This window comes from Chiloscyllium plagiosum, unplaced genomic scaffold (assembly GCF_037043375.1).
Source record: "Chiloscyllium plagiosum isolate Xiang-an unplaced genomic scaffold, Cpla_swu_hap1 HiC_scaffold_40, whole genome shotgun sequence".
Lineage (NCBI taxonomy): Eukaryota > Metazoa > Chordata > Chondrichthyes > Orectolobiformes > Hemiscylliidae > Chiloscyllium > Chiloscyllium plagiosum.
Window position 1 is genome coordinate 13,149,820 of NW_028270178.1, and position 19,325 is coordinate 13,169,144.

At 47.8% G+C, this 19,325-nt stretch overlaps 1 protein-coding gene across 2 annotated transcripts in view; it reads right to left on the reverse strand.

Annotated features, from left to right (window-relative positions):
- Positions 1 to 2,036: 2,036 nt before the first annotated feature.
- Positions 2,037 to 19,325, reverse strand: part of cenpq (centromere protein Q) — a 30,605-nt gene continuing 13,316 nt past the window's right edge. For both annotated transcript variants that reach the window (XM_087981736.1, XM_043683067.2), the window contains exons 2-9: positions 11,577 to 11,675; positions 10,105 to 10,159; positions 8,857 to 8,965; positions 8,272 to 8,340; positions 7,937 to 8,066; positions 6,810 to 6,929; positions 4,481 to 4,549; positions 2,037 to 2,302 (exon numbers count right to left, since the gene is read on the reverse strand). In XM_087981736.1, coding sequence (XP_087837862.1) covers positions 2,159 to 2,302; positions 4,481 to 4,549; positions 6,810 to 6,929; positions 7,937 to 8,066; positions 8,272 to 8,340; positions 8,857 to 8,965; positions 10,105 to 10,159; positions 11,577 to 11,603 — 723 coding nt within the window. In that variant the 5' untranslated portion in view covers positions 11,604 to 11,675 and the 3' untranslated portion in view covers positions 2,037 to 2,158. The remainder of the gene's footprint in view (positions 2,303 to 4,480; positions 4,550 to 6,809; positions 6,930 to 7,936; positions 8,067 to 8,271; positions 8,341 to 8,856; positions 8,966 to 10,104; positions 10,160 to 11,576; positions 11,676 to 19,325) is intronic.

Genomic DNA, 19,325 nt, shown 5'->3' on the forward strand with positions numbered 1-19,325 from the left:
TACACCCCCTCCCTATCTCTGTAACCCCACTCCAGCCCCTACACCCCTCCCTATCTCTGTAACCCCCTCCAACCCCTACACCCCCTCCCTATCTCTGTAACCCCACTCCAGCCCCTACACCCCCTCCCTATCTCTGTAACCCTCCCTCCAGCCCCTACACCCCCTCCCTCTCACTGTAATTTTCTCCAGCCCCTACATTCCCTCCCTATCTCTGTAACCCTCCCTCCAGCCTCTACACCCCCTCCCTATCTCTGTAACCCCCTCCAGCCCCTACACCCCCTCCCGCCCCTACACCCCCTCCCTATCTCTGTAAACCCCCCCTCCAGCCCCTACACCCCCCTCCCTCTCACTGTAACATTCTCCAGCCCCTACATCCCTCCCTATCTCTGTCAGCTCCTCCAGCCCCTACACCCCTTTCAGTGTCTGTTATCTCCTCCAACCCCTACAACTCATTCCATCTCTGTAAAATCCTCCAGCCCCCACAACAGCACACCACCTCAATATCTTTCTGCAGCCCCTACTACCTTCCATGACCTTTACCCTCCAAAATGCCGGCAACTATCTGAGTTCCTATTATAATCTCTGCACCACTGCTGTGCCTTAGGTAGTTTGAAATTTACAAAATGCAGCACCTCACATTTGTCTAAATTAAACTCCATCTACCACTTCTCAGCCCATTGGCCCATCTGGTCCAGATCCTGTTGTAATCTGAGGTAACCCTCTTCACTGTCCACTACACCCTCCAATTTTGGTGTCATCTGCAAACTTACTAACTGTACCTCTTTATGCTCGCATCCAAATCATTTATATAAATGATGAAAAGAAGTGGACCCAACACTGATCTATGCGGAACTCCACTGGTCACAGGCCTCCAGTCTGAAAAACTTAACAACTGGTTCAGCTTTCGCTGTCTTTTGTGGAAGTGTTCAAAACCTTTGAAGTTGGGAAGTTATTTTGCAGTTGTACGGGACATTGGTGAGGCCAAATTTGGAGTACTGTATTCAGTTTAAGTCACCTGACCATAGGAAGGATGTTATTAAACTAGAAACAAGTGCAATAGAAATTTATAAGGATGTTGCCAGGACTCGAGAGTCTGAGTTATAGGGAGAGTTTGGACAAATAGGACATTTTTCTTAGTGTTGGACGACCAAGGGGAGATCTTAAAGAAGTGTACAAGATCATGAGAGGCATGGATAGAGTGAATGCACTCAGTCTTTTTCCCAGGGTTGGGGAAGCGAGGACTCGAGGGCATCAGTTTAAGGCTCGAGGGGAAAGAATAAAAGGGAACCCGAGGGGCAATGTTTTTACAGAGGGTGGTACGCACATTGAATGAGCTGCCAGTGCAATTGGTTGAAGCAGGTACACTGATGACATTTAAGAGGCATTTGGACAAATACATGGATAGGAAAGGGTTAGATGGATATGGACCAAGTGCAGGGAAATGGGGTTAGTGTGGACAGACATTTTGGCCAGCATGGACCTGTTTGGGCCGAAGGGCTTCTCTCTGTGCTGCTGTACTCAGTACAGGAGCAGAGGGTCCTCAGGGTTCATGTGCATACTTCTCTGATGGTAGCCAGGCAAGTTGACTCAGTTTTTAAGGTTTATAGAATCCTTGTGTTTATAAATAGAGGCATAGTGTATAAAAACATGGACGTGATGCTTCACCTTGACAAATAATTGCTCCTGAGGTGTGTTGTATCATCTCTGAAAAGATTGATCAGAAAACATCTGCAGTTGCCTCTGCTCAGCCCCTACGTGATTACAAACTATACTTGGTGGTTTCGAGAGGGCCCTGAGGACTGTGATGACTGGATTTGAGTCCCACCTGCTTCAGAGGTGTGTAATAACGTTTCTGAACAGCTTGATGAGAAATCTCCTTCCAAGAGGAATCAGATGGTCACACAAGGAGTGAAATGATTATTGGTGGGAAAGGTGGGAGGAGGAAGCTTCCTCCTGTTAGACCCCCCTCTCTCCTGTTCAAGAGAAACTTTGTCCCCTCACATAGACAGCAGAACGCAAACAGACCCGGGTAAAGATTTGGTTAAAACTAACAAGTTTATTATAGATCTGCTTCTGGAAACATATAACTCCAATGCAAGGAATCAATTAGTTAACGGCTGAGACACAACACAGAACAAACATTAAAGGTAAAATTAATTCAGTGGCCAATAGGAGAGACGTTTTCAGCTTCTGCATGGGCGTGTTCGAGGAAGGTCAACAGGTTTTGCATGGCAGGGCAATGCTGAATAATCTGAAGGTCCTGGCGGAGTGAGACTTGATTTCCGATGGCCATCAGCTTCTCCTGGGAACACACAATAGACAGGAGGTTGCAGAGACAGCACAGTTACTCCCCAACACAGGGAAAGACACTGCTGCAGTGTCTCATCACGGGGGGCATGGGTTTGTGTCCGTGCGACTAAAGATGCTGGGGGATGGGTGCATCAGTGTGCTTGTGTGTATGTGTGCACTAGTGTACGAACGTGCGCAAGTGTGCCTGTATGTTTGTGTGTGCATGTAAGTGTGCTTGTTTGCATGTAAGTGCGTTTGGGTTGGTGTTCAAGTGTGTGTGTATATATATGTGTACGTGTGTGTTTATGCATGTGTGTACATGTCCTTGCGTTTGAGTGTGTGTACGTGTGTGCATGTGTGATAGTGCGTGTATGTATATGTACATGCTTGTGTGTGCATGTATGTGCGTGTAAGCGTATGCAAGTGTGCGTGTATGTGTATGCAAGTGTGCACATGTAAGTGTGTGTGTATGTCAGTGTGCGCGCATACATGTGTATGTAAGTGTGCCATGTATGTACCTGCGTGTACGTGCATGTCAGTGTGTGTGTGTGTGCGTGCGTGCGTGCGTGCGTGTACTTACGTGTCCGTGTATGTGGAAGTGTGGAACTGCAGCAGGACCAGCCTGCAGTTGGGAATGAGCTCCTACCAGAGGTGGAAACCCATTCCGGAATGGCACCCAGTGCCCCCTGCTGGATTAACCATTCACTGCCGACGCACAGTGGGAGAGGCGTGTACCATCAGGCAAACCTCCTGGGACAGAAGCTTCCAAATTCCTACCACCTCAAAGAACAAGGGCAGCAGATATATGGGAACATCCCCCAAGCTCCCCTCCAACCCACTCACCATTCTGGGGCGGGGGTGGGGATTGTTTCATGGCATGAAGAATAAATATTCAATCAATCACAGGCCAACATTTGTTTCCTGTCCGTAACTGCCCCTCGAGAAAGTGGGACTGAGCTGCCATCTGGGAGTGTTGCAGTCAGTGTGCCATGGATTGACCCTCAGTGCCCTGAGGGAGGGAATTCCAGGATTCTGACCCGGCCACACTGAAGGAACGGCGATATATTCCCACGCTATGATGGTGTGGGGCTGGGAGGGGAACTTGCAGGGGAGGGGTGGTGTTCCCATGTTATCTGCTGCCCCTTGTCTTTCCAGGTGGAAGTGGTTATGGGTTTGGAAGGTGCTGTCTGAGTGACCAAAAGGAAGGGAAAAAAAAAAGAGAAGAAACCCCAGGGGATTAAGTGATTTATCAAACTCCCATCTTTTGCTTTCCAGACTATCGGTCAATAAGAACGCTGGCTTTCTTTCGCCCGTTTTCAATATCATCCCTGCAGAGCCTTGGGCTTTTGTGTTCTGTGGATGTGCCTGAACTAACTCAAGTTCTAATTCTGGACTACACCTTAAATATTAATCGGCTTTCCCATTTTTATTTTGACAATGAATTTTTTTTTTGATAGTAAATGGATGCTGTTTGAGGTCGTCAAATGAATTAAGTGAAAGTCCCTTTCTTAATTCTGGATAGCATCATAAAAGGAAACCAATTGCTCATTTTGGAGAGGGAATCAAAACACGTGGACAATGGAGCAACTCATTGAGTCGGTGGGGGGGGGGGGGGGGGTAATTTAAGGATAAGGGATAAACCTTTCAGGACTGAGATGAGGTGAAACATCCTCACCCAGAGAGAGAGGTGAGCCAGTGTAACCCTCCATCACAGACAGTGGTTTAGGCCAAACCATTGTGTGCTTTCAAGAAGGAGATGGATATAGCTCTTGTGGTGAAAGGGATGGAAGGATGTGGGGAGAGGGAGGGATTAGGGGATGGGGCTCAGTGATCAGCCATGGTCTTATTGAATAACAGCACAGACTCAAGGGGTTGAATGGCCTACTTCTGCTCCTCGCAACACAGAAAGAGAACCCAGTCCCCCCAATTCACTCCAGTGCCACTATCCAACGGGTGAGTCGAGGTAACCGGTCTCTCGATTGTCCCTGTGTGAACGTCGGCTGGAGCTGAGAGTTCCATTCCCTCGGAGGTGAAAAGCAGATGGCTTCACATCTCCCTGCGCTGACATTCATTCCTTTAAACACATTAATGCGTGCAGCTCTGACCATAACTGCTCCAATCCGCTTCTCCTTCCACACACTGTTCTCCCAATCCCAACCCCTTCCATCATTTCCACACTGTGGACACCTACCTGAAGAGTGGTTTGCTGGAAACTGGCTTCAGGGAGCTCCGGGAGGTTTAGAACTCCAACGCCCACATTCTGAGGAGAGAGGGAGGAAGGGGGAGGGGGGGGGGGGGGGGGGAAGAGAGAGAGAGAGAGAGAGAGAGAGAGAGAGAGAGAGAGAGAGAGAGAGAGAAGGAGTCAGTATCCTGCCTCAAGGAGAGAAGGCTCCTTTCCAGCCGGGCTCAGGAATGGCAATAAAAAGGACCAACATTGACACAATCCCTTGTTGAAAATGACACTGAATATTGGCCAGCAGCATCTCTCCAATCTTCCTCCTTCAGAATAGTAACGAGTGCGATCATCTCTGTCCTTCCAACTAGAACATAGGAGAGACGGGCAGGAAGTTTGCAGGTGACACTAACATTGGAGGTGGAGTGGACAGCAAAGCAGATTACCTCAGATTACTACAGGACCTTCATCAGATGGCCTGAGGAGTGGCAAATAGAGTTTAATTCAGATCAATGTGAGGTGGGACATTTCGGAAAGTCAGTGTGGATTCATTGTGCCGAGTGGCCTGGTCCCACACTGCAGGGATTCTCCCATTCTCGTCCCAGAGAACTGGAGAATGGCAAATGGTACATGCTACTTGAAAAAAGGTTGTAACAATTGGCTCAGCAATTCTAGCCCAGTCGGGTTAACTTTGGTAGTGGGAATCTTCCAGAAACAACAGTTCTAGATAGGGCTAGTATTCCCATGGAAAAATACTGGTTCATTTGGAAGGTTCATCATGGATTCGTTCAAGGAGAATCATCTCGAACTAACTTGCTTGAGTTTCTTGAAGAGGAAGGGGATAATGAAGCTGGAAAGGGGTCAGAAAAGGTTTCCCAGGATGTTGCTGGGAATGGAGAGTTGGAGCTAGAAGGTGAGGCTGGATACGCTGGGACCTTTCTCACAGCAGCGTATGAGGTTGAGGGGTGACCTTCACGAGATTGATGAAACCATGAGGGGCATCGATAAGGTGATTAGCAAAGGTCTTTTTCTTAAGGCAGTGGCGGGGGGGGGGCAGTTCAAAACAAGGGGGCAGATTTTTAAGGTGAGAAGAGAAAGGTTTGAAAAGGACATGGGGGGGTTCAATGTTTTTTTGACACAGAGTGTGGTTAGTGTGTGGAATAAACTGCCAGAGAAAGTGGCAGACGCAGACACAGTCACAACATTGAACAGATATTCGGATAAGTCCATGAATAGGAAAAGGTTAAGAGGGATATGGGCCAAACGCAGGCAGATAGGACTGGTTTAGTTTCGGAACATGGTTGGTGAGGACTAGTTTCTGTGATGCATGACTCGATGAGCTAACTCAGAAGGTTGATAAGGGTAACGCTGTTGATGTGGTGTACATGGACTTCTGTTCAATATAGTGTCACACAACAAGCTTGTGTGGAAAGGTTCAGGTCAGGGAGTAAAAGGGTTCCGAAACAGACTGAAGGAGAAGAAACAGGGGAGGAACGGTGAAGGGGTAACAGGACAAAGGTTTGTGGTGGAGTTCTCCAGGGGTTGGCATTGGGACCTGAGCATTTTCTAATATATAACCACCCGCACCTTGGTGTGTAGGGGACCATTTCACAGCCTGTGAATGATACAGCACTTGGGTGCAGTGGAAACGGCAAGGGAGGCAGGTTGGTTACAGAACCTCTGGGCAATCAGGGACAGGCAATGAATGCTGGCCACATCCCAATCAAGGAATTAAATTTAAAAATGGGCACAGCAAGTTGGCAGAGTGGGCAGGCAAGTGGCAGCTGAAGTTCAGTGTGGGGCAGCGCGACGCGATGGATTTCGGAAGAACGTGCAGAGACAGCACAACAGAAAAGGTATTATTCTGAAGGGCATGCAGGTGTGGAGAGAGCTGGCTGCATCTGGGTAACTGGTCACTAAAGGTGGCAGGACAGGGACAGAGTGAATCCAGCCTGGGCTCACGGAGAGTGTATTTGAGATTTGTTTCCACAGTGTGCCCGTGGTGGAGATCAGCATACTGTGAGTCACAGCCACCATCGGGAAGAGGAAGGATAGGTTCCTGCTGGCCTGGCTGGAGTCCTACAGGGAATACCGCTGGCCCTGAATATAATTCCAAGACTCCCAGCCTGAAAGCTTGTGTCTATGGATATGCAGCATGAACAGGCTCAGGGTTAATCCTGTGCCCCAGTTTTGCCTGTGATAGTGAGTGAGGGGTGAAATGAAGGCATCGCTCCCTCCCAGTCATGAGGGCGGGTTAACCAATAGGAAGAGCCGATTCGGCTGTGGCCAATTTTGGACAATGCACTGAGCGTGTGCGGTCACAGCAGGGAGGGGGACAGACACCCACCTGGAACTGCTCGTTTTCTGTCTCGTCCAGAAATGCTCTCAGAGTACTGATCTCATTCTGCAGCTTGTCCACGTCCTCGCTGTTCTGCTCCATGGTCTTGAGGATCTTATCCAACTCATCCTGAGGCACAAGGAGAGGCCGAGTCATCCAGGAGACACTGAATTTGGGGGAGGGGGTGGGGGTGCAGGGAAAGCAGCGAGCTGCAGTGTGTCCCTTCAGCCCATCGTCCTGGAGCCTGGAATGTAGCGGTCGGCAGCACTAGGTCAGGGTCAAGCCCCTCGCTCTGGAAAACCCACACATTTCGGGCAGAGCAAAGAGGGTCTTTCACCGAGTTGCTGACCCCCCTCCCCTCCAGGTGCAGTTGGTTGTTTCGTCTTGGTGTGTGTCCCCGGGCGGGGATCAGACCGGAGAGCGCAGAATCCCGGGATACACAACATCGTGGAGATGGGGAACGATTTCCTCACACAGCCGGTGCCCATCCTGTAGAATTCTCTCCCACAGAAAGGTCTGGCGGCCAGGGCCACTGAGAACATTCCGGAAAGCAAGAAGTCAGACGACGGCCAGGTTATAGTCTGACGGGTTTAATTGGAATCAGGAGCTTTCGGAACCTCATCAGGCGACAAAGCTCATGGTTTCAAATACACCAGTGAGACTATCATCTGGGGCAGTGTAACTTCAGACTTTGTGTTCACCCCAGTCCAACACCCAGCACCTCCACATCGCGCATTCGAGAGAGAGATGGAGGGAGAGGGAGAGGGATACACTTTTGGATATTAAACATGTCGAGAGCGTGGAGGGAATGCGGGAATACGGCTCGGAGATAGAGGGTCAGTCAGGGTCACATTGAATGGCAGAACAGGCTGAGAGGGGCCGAATGGCCTACTCCAGCCCGAGTTTTGATGCTTTAAGAGGGGAACTGGGTAAATCCAGGCAAGCAGGATGGTTCGCATGGGGTTTGGGGTCGACTGAGGGGGGAATGAGACTAAAATAGATGAGGTCTGTAAATAGCTAACAGCCCTAGGAGGAGCCTGATGGGTAAGATTCTCCATAGAGTGCGATGGAGATCGGGAAGCTCCTGCCTCGATTGGAATGTTACTAACTGGGTGAGTCGTGTTCGAGTTAAATACCTGCAAGACTCGCAGGGAGACTTCATCCTCCTTCAGGTATTCTTCCTTGGACACACAGGACCTCTGGACATTTCTCAAATCTTTCAATTTGCTCACAGGTACTTTGAGGGAGGAACATCGATCCAGAAATCTGGAAAGAAGGAAAAGCACGAATGTTACTGGGCAGGCCTGAAAAATGCCAGGAAAGCTGAATGTTTGAAGAGTGCTGCTCTGGGCTGAAACGTTCCAACTACCGCTGAATGTGGGCTCTGCAGCTTCAGAGAGAGAGAGGGACTACAGCAAGATTCCCCTTCCCTCCACACGGCACGGCGAAGATTCCCAGCAGCCACACCTACCTGTGCTTTAACTGGCTCAGATGTTCCTGACTGGCCTCCATCTTGGAACCCTTCAGTGGTAGCGCATTGCTGCGGGAAATCAGAGCGCAAGTTTTAAAATCGGCTGCAATTTGGCACAACGAGAGATGAAAATAAAACACAGAGACGTGAGCGAGACGGGATTTGGAATAGGGAGGGGAGCAGGGTGGCAACACAGACAACCCAAACGTTCCCCGAGCACCACTGACCACAGGGCAGGAGGCTACGCGCGCACTATTCCACATGTGGCGACATGTTACTTCTGCAGGGGTCAGGGTTGGTGGGCAGTAACTGGAAGCCAGTTACATCTGGGGAGGGAGGGGTGAACAGGGGGGGGGTAGAAGTGCACATGGGTCGAGAGGAGAGCCCTTTACGAAACACAGCAATAATTTGACAGGTCTCGGCCTGAGAAAAGCCTCAGGCTCTTCAATCCTCCAGTCTGGTGTCACACTGATAAATGCACCTTCTCCTTTGAGATCCTGGAAAGACTGACATCAGGCAGTTCCCAACCACTCTGTGCTCAAGGCCAATCGAAGCCATTGATGAAACATTATGATGGGTACATACTATATAGCAATGTCGATTGCTGCAGCGATGTAGTCTCTCGTACTCTGGGGTAGTGGTTTCCATCGAGCAGTGTTCACAGTGGGCACCTTCCCCACCTTCTGTTTGGGATCTGCACAGAAAAGAGCGCAGGTTACTGCAGTGGTCTCCGCTGTCATGGAACAAGCTCACCAAGATCGGTAACAGTGTCTGATGTGGGAGAAAGAATGGTGATTCTGCGCCTGACCGAGAAAGCTCTGTTTTGGAGCAGAAGCCAGTGTGTCAATAAACACAGCGATTTCAACACCGCATGGAAGCTAACACAGCGTTTCGATCAACTGCCACTCAATAAGATCACAGCGCAACCGCTTACTGTCCAGCCCTGAGAACCTTTCACTCCTTCCCTTCTCCAGAATCGATCCACAGAGGATCTTCAAGGATTCGGCTTCTGAGGCAGAGAGTACAAACAAACTCAGGAGCCTCCGAGAAAAACAAATCTTCCTCCGTTTGAAATGGACAACACACCATTTTTGAAATGGTGACACCTTTGTTCTGGATTCTGTCAGGACGGGAAACATCATCTCCACGTCCATCCTGTCAGGGCCCCTCGGGATCTCATGCTCCCATCAAGTCACCTCTTACTGTTCTAAACTCCAGCAGGTACGAGCCTGACCTGTGCAAACATTTCTTGTGAGACCACCAAGCCCATTCCAGGTCTGAGTAAAGTTAACTTTCTCTGAACTGCCTCCAATACATTGAGATCCTTCCTTCGAAAAGGGGACCGATACTGGACGAAGCACTCCAGATGTGGTTTCACCAATGTTCTGGACAACTGAAACATGACCTCCCTATTTTTGCATTCAATCCCCCTTGCAATAAACAACAACATGGTTTTAGCTTTCCTGATTCCCAGTTGTACCTGAATACTAAGCTTTCAGAATAATTCACACATGAGGATACCCAGATTCCCATGCAATCTCTCACCATTTATGCTTTTTTAAAAATTCTTCCTGTCAATATTCTCCATATTCCCACATTGTGCTCCATTTACCAGACTTATTTCTTCTTTCTCCCCCCTCTCATGTCACCTTCACAATCTAATTTCCTCCCGAGCTTTGCGCCAGCAGCAAACGTGGCCACGATACCTCCAGTTCCTTCATCCACATCCTCCCTCTGCCCCCAGCTCTCATTCCCCACTGTCTTGCTCATTTAAGACAATTTCCACTTGCTCCACATGATAATTGATCGGAAACACAACACAAGAGTGCTCACTCATCTGACTGGAATTGCCTGCGGTTTTTCTCTTCTTTGTGGCAGGCTGTTCATTCTGTAAGCAGAAGAGACAAGTTATAGAGTCACAGAGATGTACAGTATGGAAACAGGCCCTTCGGTCCAACCCGTCCATGCTGTCCCAGATATCCTAACCTATTCTAGTCCCATTTAGAGTCAGAGAGATGTACAGCACGGAAACAGACCCTTCGGCCCAACCCGTCCATGCTGACCCAGATATCCTAACCTAATTTTGTCCCATTAGCCAGCACTTGGCCCATATCCCTCCAAACCCTTCCTATTCATATACCCATCCAAATGCCTCTTAAATGTTGCAATTGTACCAGCCTCCACCACTTCCTCTGGCAGCTCATTCCATACATGTACCACCCACTCAGAGAAAAAGTTGCCCCTTAGGTTCCTTTTTAAATCTTTCCCCTCTCACCTTCAACCTACACCCTCTAGTTCCGGACTCCCCAGAAAAAAAGTCTTTTGCTATTTACTCTATCCATGCCCCATGGTTTTATAAACCCCTAGAAGGTCACCCCGCACAGTGTCTAGCCCTGGCCCACACTTTTCAGAGCACCCTCCCACCCAGGGTTAACACTGAAACCTGGAACTCAGGACAGGAAGGCGATAAGAATGGAGTCCCTCTGTGAAACTTGGGTGTCCATCGCTGTAAATGAGAGAGAGAGAGATCAAGCGAGTGGAGTTGCGAGCAGTTAGAAAACCACAGCAGGCTGTGACTGACTGACTGACTGTTCACGGACTAAACTACTTTACTTGCTCATTTCACCCATGCTCCCGTCAAGAGGAAAGCCCAAAGCGTAAGGAGGGAAATATTTTCGGGATATTCCCAGCACTCATTCCCTTCCGACCTCTCTCATTTTATGCCCTCATCTCTTTGTCTTGCCACATGAAAGCTTAGACAATAGGAGTAGCCCTTCCAGTCTGCTCTCCCATTCAGTATTACCACGGCTGATCATCCAACTCAGTCCCCTGTTCTCGTTTGTTCCCCATATCCTTCAGTCCCTTTAGCCCCAAGAACTATATCGAACTCCTTCTTGAAAGCATTCAATGATTTGGCCTCCAATCCCTTTCTGTTCAGAGAATTCCACAGGCTCCCCACTCTCTGCATGAACAAATTTCTCAACTCAGTTCGAGATGGCCTACCCTGTATCCTTAGATGGTGAGCCCCTGGTTCTGGACTCCCCAGTTACATCTTTCCTGAGTTTCCCCTGTCTTGACCTGTTTCTGTGAGATCTCCCCCTCATTGTTCTAATCTCCAGTGAATATTGCCTTAATCGATCCAATCTCTCTTCATACATCCCAGGAATCAGTCTGATAAACATTCTCTCTCTACTTTCCAAGCCACATCCCTCTTGGCTTTCTCTTTTACATCTGGGTGACACTTTCTGTATCTCTTTGTGCCCCATTTCAATATTCTTTTTCCCTGCATCCCTCATTGACATGACCTCAGATGCTTTCTTCCTCGGCTTCATGGTCTTGGCTCTCCAGTGTCTCTGCTGGTTTTCCAGCCGTGGTTGGTTCTGGGGTTTCAATTTGGTTCGTTCCTGAAGAAACAGAAAATTAAGAGACAATTTTGAGCCACATCCACCTCAGTCTGTTTTCCCAATCAGCCACAGCTAAACCCTAGCATGACTTTGACAAACATTTGCACTTGCACGATAGGTGTGATTGGGGTCCGAGAAGGAACCAGGAATCCCCAGGTTTTATCTTAACCCCTTGGGAAGTGACAGTGTTCCTGCTGGACTTGCAATCCAGCAACTCCAGTATTGTTCAAAAGGGAGCTCTTGTGGTGCAGTGGTGGTGACTCTGAGCTAGAAGGACTGGGTTCAAGACCCACTTCCTCTAGAGGTATGTCCGAATATTTTAATTAGAAAAATAATTTATATTCTCCCCCTTTGCTCAAGCTTCTTGTTAGGCTGGGCTCATGCTCCCAGTGTACACCCAAAGATCAATGTGTTAGTATAGTGGCCCTGAAATCTCTCTCTGAAATCCAGTTTCCCACTCGGAGCTGGTCTCCAACGAAAAGGCGAATGACAGTGTGCAATCTGCTCTGACGATTCAGCTGTTGCCGGCATGTTGGATAATAGCTCAGCACATCTCTAACCCTGTGAACAGCAACAAACTGGTTTAAAAAACAAAACTTGCATCTTTAACACTGGAGGAAATGTCCGACAGCACGTCACAGAACCGGAACCAAACAAAATATGACACATTCAGGGATACCTCATCATCACAGAATCTTTACAGTGTGGAAGTGGGCCATTCAGCCCATCAAGTCCCACTCAGATCCACCCCGTAACCCCTCATTTCCCATGGCAAACCCACCTCACTCACATATCCCCAGACACTACAGGGCAATTTCCCATGGCCAATCCACCCTAATCTGCACATCCCTGGGCACTATGGGACAGTTTCCCATGACCAATCCACCCTAATCTGCACCTCCCTGGGCACTATGGGACAATTTACCATGGCCAATCCACCCTAACCTAGTCAGCAAAATTAGGGCGCATGGTATTGGGGGCAAAGTACTAACTTGGATTGAAAGTTGGTTGGCTGATGGGAAACTCCATTTAGGAATGGCAGGCAGTGACCAGTGGGGTCCCGCAGGGATCATGCTGGGACCGCAGCTTTTTATAATATATATTAATGATATAGAAGATGGTATTAGTAATAACATTAGCAAATTTGCTGATGATACTAAGCTGGGTGGCAGGGTGAAATGTGAGGAGGATGTTAGGAGATTACAGGCTGACCTGGACAGGTTAGGTGAGTGGTCAGATGCATGGCAAATGCAGTTTAATGTGGATAAATGAATGGTTATCCACTTTGGTGGCAAGAACAGGAAGGCAGACTACTACCTAAATGGAATCAATTTAGGTAAAGGGGCAGTACAGAGAAATCTGGGTGTTCTTGTACACCAGTCAATGAAGGTAAGCATGCAGGTACAGCAGGTAGTGAAGAAGGCTAATAGTATGCTGGCCTTCATAACAAGAGGGATTGAGTATAGAAGCAAAGAGGTTCTTCTGCAGCTGTACAGGGCCCTGGTGAGACCACACCTGGAGTACTGTGTGCAGTTCTGGTCTCCAAATTTGAGGAAAGACATTCTGGCTATTGAGGGAGTGCAGCGTGGGTTCACGAGGTCAATTCCTGGAATGGCGGGACTACCTTACACTGAAAGACTAGAGCGACTGGACTTGTATACCCTTGAGATTAGAAGACTGAGAGGGGATATGATTGAGACATATAAGATTATTAAAGAATTGGACACTCTGGAGGCAGGAAACGTGTTTCCGCTGATGGGTGAGTCCCGAACCAGAGGACACAGCTTAAAAATAAGGGGTAGACCATTTAGGACGGAGATGAGGAGAAACTTCTTCACCCAGAGAGTGGTGGCTGTGTGGAATGCTCTGCCCCAGAGGACAGTGGAGGCCCAGTCTCTGGATTCATTTAAGAAATAGTTGGATAGAGCTCTCAAGGATAGTGGAATCAAGGGTTATGGAGATAAGGCAGGAACAGGATACTGATTAAGGATGATCAGCCATGATCATATTGAATGGTGGTGCAGGCTCGAAGGGCAGAATGGCCTACTCCTGCACCTATTGTCTATCCCTGGAAACGATGGGACAATTTCCCACAGCCAATCCACCCTAATCCGCACATCCCTGGGCACTATGAGACAATTTAGCATGGCCAATCCACCCTAACTTGCACATCCCTGGGCACTATGAGACAATTTAGCATGGCCAATCCACCCTAACTTGCACATCCCTGGGCACTATGAGACAATTTAGCATGGTCAATCCACCATAACCTCAGATGTACAGCACGGAAATAGACCCTTTGGTCCAACTCGTCCGTGCCAACCAGATGTCCCAACCCAATCTAGTCCCGCCTGCCAGCACCCTGCCCATATCCCTCCAAACCCTTCCTATTCATATACCCATCCAAATGCCTCTTAAATGTTGCAATTGTACCAGCCTGCACCACTTCCTCTGGCAGCTCATTCCATACACGCACCACCCTCTGGGTGAAAAAGCTGCCCCTTTGGTTCCTTTTATATCTTTCCCCTCTCACCATAAACCTATGCCCCTCTAGTTCTGGACACCCATACCCCAGGGAAAAGACTTTGTCTATTTACCCTATCCATGCCCCTCATGATTTTGTAAATCTCTATAAGGTCACCCCTCAACCTCTGACGATCCAGGGAAAACAGCCCCAGCCTATTCAGCCTCTCCCTGTAGCTCAAATCCTCCAACCCTGGTAACATCCTTGTAAATCTTTTCTGAGTCCTTTCAAGTTTCACATGAAACTTTCTACACCAAGGAGAGTAGAAGTGAATGCAATATTCCAACAGTGGCCTAACCAATGTCCTGTACAGCCGCAACATGACCTCCCAACCCCTGTACTCAATACTCTGACCAATCCCTGGGCACTATGGGACAATTTAACATGGCCAATCCACCCTAACCTGCACATCCCTGGACACTATGGGACAATTTAACATGGACAATCCACCCTAACCTGCACATCCCTGGACACTATGGGACAATTTAACATGGCCAATCCACCCTAACCTGCACATCCCTGGGCACTATGGGACAATTTCCCATGGCCAATCCACCCTAACCTGCACATCCCTGGACACTATGGGACAATTTAACATGGCCAATCCACCCTAACCTGCACATCCCTGGGCACTATGGGACAATTTCCCACGGCCAATCCACACTAACCTACACATCCCTGGGCACTATGGGACAATTTAGCACGTCCAATCCACCCTAACCTGCACATCCCTGGGCACTATGGGACAATTTAGCATGGCCAATCCACCCTAACCTGCACATCTTTGGACTGTGGGAGCAAACTGGTGCACCCGGAGGAAACCCATGCAGACAAGGGGAGAATGTGCAAACTCAACACAGACAGTTGCCCGAGGCTGGAATTGAACCCAGGTCCCTGGTGCTGGGAGGCAGCAGTGCTAACCACTGAGCCACTGTGCTGCCCTTTTGATTGTGTGATCAATAGTTTGGTTAATGGGTAGGCTTTCAACAGCACCGTGGAGGGAGAGAACGAGAGAGAGGGAGACATGTGGTTTCAGGAGAAAATCCCAGGGCCTTGGGTCAGGCTAAAGATGCTACAGTGACTGGTGATGTCTTTAATGTTGCAGATACTTCATTGTCAAACCTGGACAAGCTGAAGTCTAAGGACTGTCAGACTGTAGGTGGTCATACTGAGGGGTAAGATAGGATTCTCCAGAACAAGTGCTCACGTTAAACGTTGAGATGAGGTAAACCCATGTGCTTGACCCCAGTTTCGAGCAATGCAAAGACTGGCATTCACAAGTTCCTTCAGTGGAGAAGGACATCTCCGAGGGAGAAAATGGATGCCTCGCCAAAAGGAGACATTAGTGAGAGAAACAAAACCCTTGGTCAACGATGTGGATCGAGAGCAATATTTTACAGTAGGAACTGGAGCTGGAGAGTCAGAAGGTTGAGAGATAGAATGTGGATCCTGAAGGAGAGGGCTGATAGAACACAGGACTTTGGATGAGCTTCAGGACAAAAGGCAGGGTCAGAGTGTGGAGATACTGTGGTCAGTAAGCGACCTGTTGACTCCTCAAAGTACGTCCACCAGCACAAGTCAGAAGTGTGATGGAAGACTCCCCACTTGCCTGGATGGGTGCAGCTCCAACAACACTCAAGAACTTCGACACCATCCAGGAGAAAGGAGCCCGCTAGATCAGGATCAGCTCCAAAATCTGGAAGCTCGTGGATACCGTTGTGATACCTGCAGGAAGTGGGTGAAATTCGAGCAGCTGCAGCTCAGAGTTTATGAGCTGGAGGCTAAACTACAGACACGGCGATGTTTCAGGGAGGGAGAATGTCACCTGCATTCTATGTACCAGGAGGCAGTCACACCTCTGAGGACAGAGTGTCCTGTTGGTGTGACATGGTGGCTCAGTGGTTAGCACTGCTGCCTGACAGCACTTGATCCTGGAAATAGTAAGAATTAAAAGAGAGGGAAGAACAATTACCAGGAAAGCAGGAACTGAGTAAATTGCTGGCATTGCAAGTTGACAAATCCTGGGTTTGGATGGATTTCATCAGAGGGTCTTAAAAGAAGCAGCAGGTAAGGTAGTTGATGTGTTTGTTCTAATTTTTCAAATTCATTAAATTTGGGAAGGTTCCTTTAAATTGGAAACTAGCTTATGTTGTTCCTTTTTTGCAACAAGGGAGGGAGACAGAGGGCAGGAAATTAGGCTGCTTAGTTGAATGTGTTATTGGGAAAATACAAAACAAGGCCCTATGGTCCACTCAGCCATGCGCCAATTCCTAATCCTTATTTACATTTGCTACTTCTTTCCCATATTCTGTTTTTATCCCTCTGTTTGCCTCCTGTTCATGTCTCTATCACCCTCTCCAATGGCACAGTGTTCCAGGCACCCACTACCCTCTGTGTGAAAGATTTTCCTCACCACCTCTCCTGTAAACTTTCCCTGTCATCTTGAACCTGTGCATTCTTGCAATTGACCTTTCCACCCTGGGAAAAAGCCTCTGACCATCCACCCTCATATTTTGTAGACCTCTATCAGGGATCACCCCCTAAACCACCATCGTTCCAGAGTTTATCCAACCTCTCCTCAATAGTAAAACCCTCCAGACCAGGCAATATCCTGGTAAACCTTCTCCAAAGCATCCACAACCTTCTGGGAGCGTGGCGAGCAGAACAACATGTAATATTCCAAATGTGGCCGAACTAAAGTTTTATACAGCCATCACATGGCTGCCAGCTTTTATATTCAATGCCCTGACCGATGAGGCAAGTGTGCTGTCTGCCTTCTTGAACACCTTATCTACCTGTGTTGCCACTCTCAGGGATCTGTGGACCTGTATGTCCAGATCCCTGTGTATGTCAATGCTCCTAAAGGTTCTGACATTTCTTGTATAATTTGTACCTGATTTTGATATTCCAAAATGCATTACCTCACACTTTTCCGGATTAAACTCTAGCTACGATTCATCTGCCCAAATCTGCAATCGATATTCCCGCTGTGTCCTTTTACAATCCTCCTCACGATCTCCATCTCCGCCAATTTTGGTGGATACTTATTAATCAGACCATCTACATTGTCCTCTGGATCATTTATACATTACAAACAACAAAAGTCCCAGCACTGGGGTCCCTGTGGAACACCACCAGTTACTAGTCTCCATTCTGAAACACATTCATCCACCGCTACTCTCTGTCTTCCACGACCAAGCCAGTTTTGTATCTATCTAAGATATCATGAGACTCTACCTTTTATACCAGCCTTCCATGAGGTACCTTATCAATTACCTGACTAAAATTCCATGTAGACAACATGCACTGCCCTTCCATCATCAATCATTCTTTGTCCCTCCTCAAAAAACTCAATCAAGTTGATGAGACATGACCTTCCCCACACAAACCGGTCCTGCTTACCATCTAACAATTCCATTTGCTTCTGAATGGAAAAACATCCTGTCTCCCATTATCTTTGCCAACGGTTTCCCCACCACTGACATCAGGCTCACTGGCTTGTCATTCCCTGGATTATCTCTGCTTCCCTCTTAAACAAAGGAACAACGTTGGTCATTCTCCAGTCCTCTGGATCCTCACCTGAGGCCAAAGAGGATGCAAAGCTATCTGTTAAGGCCCCAACTATTTCGTTTCGTAATCCCACAGTATCCTGTGATTGATCCCGTCTGGCCTTGGGGACCTGCTGACCTTAATGCTTTTCAAGACATCCAACACTTCCTCTTTCATTACATCGGAGTATTCACACACCCTTCCCTAACCTCAACATCCTTCACGTCCCTCTCCTTGGTGAATACCGATGTAAAATAATCATTAAGGATCTTGCTCATTTCTTCTGGCTCCACACACAACCTCCCTCCTCGATCCTTACGTAGGCCTATCCTTTCCCGAGCTATCCTCTTGCTCCTAATATATGTATAAAATGCTTCAGGATTCTCCCAAGCTTGCTGGCCAAGGATATTTCATAGCCCATTTTAGCCCTCTCAACTTGCTGTTCGAGCCCCTTCCTATTTTCTCTATATTCTTCAAAGGGCTTTGCCTGTTTCTGGTTGCCAAGACCTTAGGTATGCTTCCTTTTTCTTTTGACTAAGTTGATGACTTCCCCTGTCATCCGAGGTTTCCGAATCCTATCGTTCATTTTCACAGGAACATGCCTGCCCTGCATTCTAATCAACTGGTCTTCAAAAGACCCCGACGTGTCAGATGTAGATTTACCCTCAAACAGCTGGTGCCAATCCACATTCTCCAATTCTTGTCTAATTCAGTTAGAGTTGGCCTTCCCCCCAATTTAACACCTTCATCCAAGGTTCACTCTAGTCCTTATCCTTTGGTCTCTGAAAATTTATGGAATTATGGTCACTATTACCAAAATGCTCACCCACTGAAACTTTGACGTTAGAAAATATTAGAAGTAATTATTAAAGACATGAAAACAGAGCACTCGGGTACGTTCAATGTAATCACGCAGAATTGGCGTGGGTTTGTTAAAGGGAGATCATGTTTAACTACAGGTAGTTTGTCTATAACACAATGGTTGTGTTGTTCTGCAACCCTGCTTATAGAAAAACTGCGCATTAGAAACAGCCCTTAGTATTGGCAACGTAATCGTATTACAGTCAGTACACTTTTTTAAAAATCACGCTTTAGAAACAGGGTCCTCAAATTCATCAATCGCTTTACAGTGAATTTGCGTTAACAAAACACGTTATAGCAGAACGACCTGTAATTTAAGTTGAGAGGTGACCTTATAGAGGTTTATAAAATCGAGAGGTATGGAGAGGCTTAATGGTAACTGTTTTTTCACTAGGATAGGGGATTTCAAGACTAGGAGGCATATTTTTAAAGGTGAGAGGAGAGAGATTCAAAAGAGACATGAGGGACAAACTATCTTCTTTACAAAGGGTGGTTCGTGTGTTGAAATGAACTTCCTGAGGAAGTGGTGGATGTGGGCGCAATTGTGTTTCAAAGGCATTTGGATAAATACATGAGCAGGAAAGGTTTGGAGGGACATGGGTGGGGAGCAGGCAGGTGAGACTCATTTAGTTTGGGATTATGTTCGGCATGGACTGTTGGACCGAAGGGTCTGTTTCCATGATACAGGACTCTAAGCAACGTGTGCTATAGATAAA